A 7,335-nucleotide genomic window follows, 5' to 3' on the forward strand; every position below is an offset into this window, starting at 1 on the left:
CTTGTTAAGGTGGATTCTTCTCCTCCTGTTAAGGTGGATTCCTTCTCCTCCTGTTAAGGTGGATTCCTTCTCCTCCTGTTAAGGTGGATTCCTTCTCCTCCTGTTAAGGTGGATTCCTTCTCCTCCTGTTAAGGTGGATTCCTTCTCCTCCTGTTAAGGTGGATTCCTTCTCCTCCTGTTAAGGTGGATTCCTTCTCCTCCTGTTAAGGTGGATTCCTTCTCCTCCTGTTAAGGTGGATTCCTTCTCCTCCTGTTAAGCTGGATTCTTTCTCCTCCTGTTAAGCTGGATTCTTTCTCCTCCTGTTAAGGTGGATTCTTTCTCCTCTGGGTAAGGTGGATTACAGAGAACCTATCCTCTCACCTTCCCATTTTGGCCATTCGTATAAACCTTTCTCTCTCGCTAAGTACCGGCCTCAGTGATTGTATTATTGTGCGTCAGGCCCACAGACTTAGGATCAGGAGGTTCAGTATCACTCTCTGGCCTCAATACCCTCATGGGATTAATAGGGCCCAGCTCCCAAGGTTCTCGTGAGGATTCTCTTGAGATCCTGAACTTCAGAGTCCTCAGGACAGAGCAAGTAGGGATGCTCCACACGTGTGAGTCTCAGCATCTCTTTCCCAAAGACACAACCCCCACCCTGTCCCATAGCCCCCACCCCACAGCAAAGAAGCACACAGAAGTCTCATTAGGATTTTTATTGCTGGTAGGGGGTGGGGGCTACATGGGGCACCTTGTGGGAAATCTTCAGCACCGGGGCCTGGGGTGTGTGAAGTTTCAGAGCTTCTTCAGGGGCAGAATCTTAGGTTAGAGTGAGAAACTCTCCCAGTGTTCAGGGCAGCAGTGTTCTGGCGTGTGCTTGTGTTCTGGCGTGTGCTTGTGTTGTGGCTTGTGTGTGTGTTCTGGCGTGTGCTTGTGTTCTGGCGTGTGCTTGTGTTCTGGTGTGTGCTTGTGTCCTCATGTATTCTTGTGTTGTGGTTTCCCAGTTGGCTTTGATGGCATTTTCCTGTAGAGAGAGACGGGGAGAGGTCACTGTGTGTTGCCCCAATCCCGCCCCTACCCTGACTCCCTGGTCTCTCTCTTCCACTAAGAAGATTCAGAGGAGCCCAGGACTTGGTGGCCCCGCTTCTGTGCCTGTTTCCCAGAGGGACCAGAGTTCCTTAAAATCAGAATGCTTGACGCTGGCCTGGCTCTCAAGGCCTGCCCTCTCTGCCCCAACGCCTGCTCTTGTCCTCTCTGTCCCCTGTCCCCTGCTGATTCGAGGACACTTTCCAGCCGCCCGCCCTTTGCTCAGGCTGTTCCCTTGTCCTAGAATGCCACCCTCTCCTTGACTATGTGCACATCTTCCTGCCTCAGGGCCTTTGCACTCCCCGTCCACAGGGAACATTCTCCCCACATTCCTAGACCCTGCTGCATTTTCCCTCATTCAGATCTCAACTGAAAGTGTCACTCTTCAGAGCAGACCCAGTCGCCCTGTCTACAAGAGCCCCTCCCCATCCCTACTTGTTCTCAACACCCTGTTTATCGTCTTCTCAGTGCTGAGCTCCCTCTGGGCTCCTCTCCTGGAACTCCCTGGTTCATGGGCTGTTCCCCTCCCTCTCTCTCCCCCGAATGGCAGCTCCCTGTGGGCTGTGACTTTGTCCTGTTCATCGCTCTCCTTCCCTAATGCACCAGGTCCTGGCCCTGAGCCGATGCTCAATGCATATTTGTTCACAAATGAATGCTTTCCTAACTCCTCAGACAGAGCCCCTGTGGGCGAAACACCCTGGAGCGTCCACACTGTGCCAGGCCCCATGCGGCCCTCCACGTCCTTCCCCTCAGAAGCCTCCATGGCACAGACGGAGAAACTGCGGCTCCTGATGTCACAGGAGGAGTGGGTCTGCCCCAGCCTGTGCCCCAGGTCTGTGCAGCCCCAGCTTGGGCCTGTCCCCACCACCCAGGGCCATCTCCACATGAGCCTGGCCGGAGTCAGGAACCTGTCCCCCAAGTCTGAGCACCCAGAGAGCCAGCTGTGTGACCGCAGGGACCTTGTCACCCTCCCCAGCCTCAGTTTTCCCAGTGTCTTCATCCATGCACCCAGCCCACCCGGGCCCGGGAAGGGGAGTCACCGGGTCGCTGAAGCTCTGTTCTTCTTGTTGATGTCGTCGATGATGTATTTCACAATCTCCTTCCCCAGGCGCTTTCCAACCTTCTTCCACCACCTCCGGATGACGTCGGTGACGCCGTCCGGCTCTAGGTCCGCCTGGTCCGGCTCTAGGTCTGCCTGGGCCGGGGCTCGGCCTGTCCAGGAGACGGGGAGGGTGCAAACATCTCAGTATTGGGAGGCCTCCCAATGAGTGTCAGGGATGGGAAAGGAGGTCCAGGAACGGGATTCTTGGGGCTCCTGGTGTTAAAATGGGGGGAGGTAGTGGGGCCCCCAAGTGGGTCTCAAGCTGCTGGGAATTGCCTTCTCTCCCCCTGGACACACCCCGCCCCCCCTTCCACACTGTAAAAGCAAGACAGCCAATCCTGGAGGGGTGGGGGTCAGTACATCATGTGTTGCTGGGGCTCCACAGGGCAGATTTCCCACCTGCTGGACCACCCCTTAGAGAAGCTGAGACCCAGCTGGCGGGATGTGGTGGGGTGATGAATGCAGGACAGGGGAACCTGGGCACATAAGGGTCCCCAGAGCTCTCCAGAGTCCTCTGAGCCTGGACCCCAGGCCTGGGGCCAGCTTCGCACTTCCAAATCTCAAACTTCCAGGGTCTCCTCTCCTCTTTTACCTTCACACACCATCCATAGAGCCACCAACAGGACCGGGAGTGACAGAGCGAGCCTCATGGCTGGTGAGGGGGCTCTGGAGACAGAAGCGGGATGGGGTGATCAGCGACACATCATGTCCCTCCCCCAGGTCCCTCCCGGGAAGTCAGTGAGCACCTACCTGGACCAGAGAGGGACAGGACAGGTGAGCTCCCACCTGGACCAGTGAGGGACAGGGGAGATGAGGGAGCCTGGCCTGGCCTGGGCCTTTATTAGGCTGCGGAGGGGTGGGGCAGGTCCCCCCTCCTTCCCCCTGGGCCTCCCCTGGGCCTGCCTCCCTGTGTCCTCTCTCCTTTCCATTTGGGCCCCTTGCTGATGGCAGCGGGTCACGTCAGGCACAGTCATGACCCTTTGGCCCGAAGCCCCTGGCTGTCCATCGCCCGCATCTCGAAATTTCCCTGACTGTGGGGCCCTCTGCCTGCTCCAGCCCTTACCCCTCAGGGGGCAGTCTCCACCTCCCCTCCTGATGCACACCCTGCTCCCAGCCTCAGGGCCTCTCCCTCTCCCTCTGGGTAGCTCAGGGACTCAGTTCACACTGGACCCCGGCCCTCTTCCATCCCACCACTTCTTCACAAGCCTCTTCAGCCCAAACAGCTCCCGCTCCACGTCTCTGTGGTCACGCAGTTGCCCCACACTCCTACCCCCGGCAGGCCCCCTCCAATCTCACTCTCAGACTCACCTTTCACGCCCCACAACTTGCATCTGGAGCACCCAGGCCTCCCTTCTGCTCTCTGGGTCTGAACCTCACAGCCTCCTCTCTCCCTTTTGGGAAGGGGTACTTTCAGCCTGTCTCAACTGTAAAACCTGCGCTGCAAGGCTCCAGCCTGGGCCCCACCATCCATCCCCCAGACTCCTCTTCCATTCCTCCCCCAGCTCCAAGGCTGCCGGGCCCGGTAAACACTCCGTCTGCTATTCATCACCCTCTCAGGCCCCTCCTGGCACCCAGGCTCCCATCTCCCCTCCCTCCACCACATCTGCCTCTCAGGGCTGGATCCAGGGCTTCCCCCCTCCTCCGGGCTGCCTTTGACCCCCAGTGATCCCTGGCAGCTGGGCATAGAGAGGCCCCAGATCCAGACTCTTCTTGGTTGGCCTTGTGTCTCCCCACCATATGTCAGTCTGGAGATGAAAGGGGATGGTTTGAAAGGGACACACAGACACTACCCTGGCAGCATTGCAACACTCCTCTTGCCAGCTCAGCACTTCCGGTCCCTGTCAACCCCCCTGCTGCCTTCCCAGACATCCGCCTCCCTGGTGAGACCAGCAGTCCCCAGACATCTACCCAAAGTCTGCTCCCCTCCCTGCACTGACCCAAAAGAAGAGAAAAACAAATTGCCTTTTCCAGTTTCATCTTCATCACACCTATAGGAGTTTCCATTCACAGATGGGGAAACTGAGGCACAGCCAATAACATTCAATGGCTCAGTGAATGATTAGATGGGTGTGGGTAGTCCCTCCCCTTCCCAGACCTCAGGCTGTCTCTCTGCATCCCTGCCGGGGTCAGCCTCTGCCCCACAGCACCCCTGCCAGCCTGTGTCTCCCAAAGCTCTGTCCCCAGCCCCTGTTCCAAGTCTTGACCTGACTGGGGCTGCCATGAGGTGGGACAGCCCTGTCTGCTCAGACATCTTCCTACGTGAGGATTCAGAATTCAGGTCTTCAAGTGACAGACGTGGCTGGTGCCCCTCTCTCCCACTGACATCTGGGGAACAGGCTCAGAGGGGTGGCCCCAGCTCCAGGGCACACTGCGATCAGTGGAATGCGGAGCTGGGGCCAGGCCCTGGCCTCTGAGCCCACTGACCCTTTCCCTCCTCACTGGGCTCTGGGTGAGTCACGTGGGAGAGGGGACCCGCCTCCACAGGGACACCAAGGGAGGGCCAGGGAAAGCCCTCGTGGTGCAGAGGGTGCCGGAGAGAAAGCAGGCACAGGGGTGAGGAGAATGCAGCCTGGCCTGGGAGACAGGAGCATCAGCCTGGTCAGTTCCCTGCAGTGGGAACCCTGCTCCCCTCCTCTGAGCACTGAGGGCGTGGGAGAGGAGAGGCCGGTGGTTCCCAGCTCCAGCCCTGGCTTCTCTGTGTGTCAGCTCCCAGCTCCATCTCCCAGCCCTGACCTCCATGGGCGGTACTGACCCTCCCAGGGTGGGCCTCTCCTTCACCCTGCAGCCTGGACTCTGCACCCACTGGGCTTGTTGGATAGACAAGAGGTCCACGACCCAGCTGGAGGAGGGAAGGAAGTGAGACACAAAGGACCCCACCCCCACCGCCTCCCCTTCTGAGTCAGACCCCAGCCCATCCCCCGAGGTCCAGGAGTGCTGGAGCCCAGGCCCTTCTCCCCCTCAGACACAGTCATTGATTCTGAAGCCTGTCCGGCTGCTTGAATTCTTCCTGAAGTACCTAACGGCTCTGACCGTCCCATCATGAAGAGGTGCTCACACCCCATCATGCCCTGCTCCTTTAGGAAGCTGGGAAGACCTCGGAGTCCCAGCTCAGTGTCCCCAGCCCTACACTCAGAGACAGCGTCGCCTGTGTCCACAGCTGGCAGGGACAAAGTCCTCTGCAGCCACTCTGGCAGGACGAGCTGGGGCGAGTGACCCAAGACCCTGCCCTCCTGCTGAGAGAAGGCCTGTGGAGTCCCCAGCTGATGGAAGTCCCGGGCTGTGTGATCCTGGGCCAGGCCCTTCCCCTCTCTGAGCGGGGTCCAGGCAGCAGCCAGGCTTGAATCCCTTGTGGTTGGTGTCACTCTTCTGCGCTTGGGCCCTGCAGCGCCCCCTATTGGTCACTGTGGGAAGGTCAGGCTGGAAGGAATGGGTCAAAGGAGCCACAGATGCAACATAGGAAAACAGAGGCCTCCAATTTCACCTGGGGTTTTGTGCGTGTGTGTGTGTGTGTGTGTGTGTGTGTGTGTGTATTTCATTATTGTCCTGTAAAATGCTTCAGTTCTTCCCTGTTTTTCTACTGAACGAAGATTTCTTTCCCCACCCAGTAACAGCCCAGACAATGAGAAACACAGCAGCTCATCCAATGAGAAACACAGCAGCTCAGCCAATGAGAAATGCCACAGCTCAGCCAATGAGAAACACCAGAGCTCAGCCAATGAGAAACACTGCAGCTCAGCCAACGAGAAATGCCACAGCTCAACCAATGAGAAACACCAGAGCTCAGCCAATGAGAAATGCCACAGCTCAGCCAATGAGAAACGCCACAGCTCAGCCAATGAGTAACGTCACAGCTCAGCCAATGAGAAACATAGCAGCTTAGCCAATGAGAAACATCACAGTTCAGCCAGTGAGAAACACTGCAGCTCAGCCAATGAGAAACACTGCAGCTCAGCCAATGAGAAACACCAGAGCTCAGCCAATGAGAAACGCCACATCTCAGCCAATGAGAAACATCACAGCTCAGCCAATGAGAAGCTGTTGCCACCCTGAGCTGTTACTTTCCCCAAATGGACTTTCCTTTAGAACAGCCCCTCCCTGCTCCCCCTTTTTCCCTATGAAAGCAGCTCCCCTCCTTTGTTTTGTGGATTTGCCTAGGGTTTGCCACCACATGCGGGTCCTGAGTTACAGTTCCTTTGGCCAGCCCTGGATAAACTTGTTGAGGCTTTCAGGTCAACATATTGGTGTCAGAAGTGGGCTCCAGAGGAGGCAGTGACCCCCAGAGTTGAATGAGGTCCCACACTGAACCCCCATGCTCGTCACTTCTGGGAGTTGCTGCCTGCTTTTGGTTTATCGAGTCTCCTCTTGGAATTTGAGCTCCGCTCCCTTTGCATTCTGAGCTCTCAGGTTATTCAGCATTTGAGAGGCTTGTCCTCTCAGGGAAGGAATTTTATCCTCCACATTCAAGGCATGGTCCTTGGGTTCAGAGCATCGTCCTTTGGTGAGTATGGGGTTGTTTTTTGAGGGTAGCACTGTTCCTGGCTAGCTTTTCTTAAAACCAAATTGGAAGTCTGTGGCTCTAGAATTAAGCATGATGAAGGATACGTCTATTTTCATCGGTATCTCGAGGCTTCTGGATACGCACAGAGCTCTAAAATTGCTTCAGCACAAGATACCGTGTCTAAACTGGCTGAAACAACTGAAGAACTGAGGGAGAACAAAATGGCCTCCGGAGCCTCATGTTCCCCTCCCCCTTGTTCTTTGTCTCAGGTGCCATTTGGTTTGTCTTCCCAGAACCTTTGTCTCAGACTCCACCCTGGCATCCTTCTTATACTTAGGCCCCACCCCCAATGCCATCTTCCTCTCTTCTGCTCTGAGAAAACTTGCCCCTTTAAGATCAGACCCTCTGAGGACTCAAATGCTAAGCCCCTGATTACTATTTCTAAGTTAATGAAGCAAATAAACAACTAGAAGGGAAATTTTGAGTAGCACTTACCCGAGACTTTTGATAATAGACAGAATGACTCCAAAAGCAGCTTACAGGATCCTTACAGCATGCTGGGAAAAATCTTTCATTAAAGACCGTAGCCACCTGAACAAGTAACCTTAACTTAGTCCATCTGCCAGAAATACAATTTGGATCCAACTATTCTTTTGAGTTTTGTACCTG

General features: G+C 56.0%; 1 protein-coding gene across 6 annotated transcripts; it reads right to left on the reverse strand.

Moving 5' to 3' along the window:
* Positions 1 to 681: 681 nt before the first annotated feature.
* Positions 682 to 4,547, reverse strand: LOC111775214 (apolipoprotein C-I). Of its 6 annotated transcripts, XM_070223004.1 has the most exons (6): positions 3,903 to 3,929; positions 3,477 to 3,559; positions 2,919 to 2,954; positions 2,761 to 2,834; positions 2,107 to 2,278; positions 682 to 1,004 (listed from the first exon to the last, which is right to left on the reverse strand). In XM_070223004.1, the coding sequence occupies exons 2-6, from the start codon at positions 3,497 to 3,499 to the stop codon at positions 956 to 958; spliced, it is 354 nt and encodes a 117-aa protein (XP_070079105.1). In that variant the 5' UTR covers positions 3,500 to 3,559; positions 3,903 to 3,929; the 3' UTR covers positions 682 to 955. The 6 variants fall into 6 exon arrangements, with proteins under 6 accessions (XP_070079105.1, XP_070079107.1, XP_070079108.1 ...); XM_070223006.1 differs by lacking the exons at positions 2,919 to 2,954; positions 3,903 to 3,929 and adding an exon at positions 4,373 to 4,547; XM_070223007.1 differs by lacking the exon at positions 2,919 to 2,954.
* Between the last annotated feature and the right edge of the window lie 2,788 nt (positions 4,548 to 7,335).

Source organism: Equus caballus, chromosome 10 (assembly GCF_041296265.1).
Source record: "Equus caballus isolate H_3958 breed thoroughbred chromosome 10, TB-T2T, whole genome shotgun sequence".
Taxonomy (NCBI): Eukaryota; Metazoa; Chordata; class Mammalia; order Perissodactyla; family Equidae; genus Equus; species Equus caballus.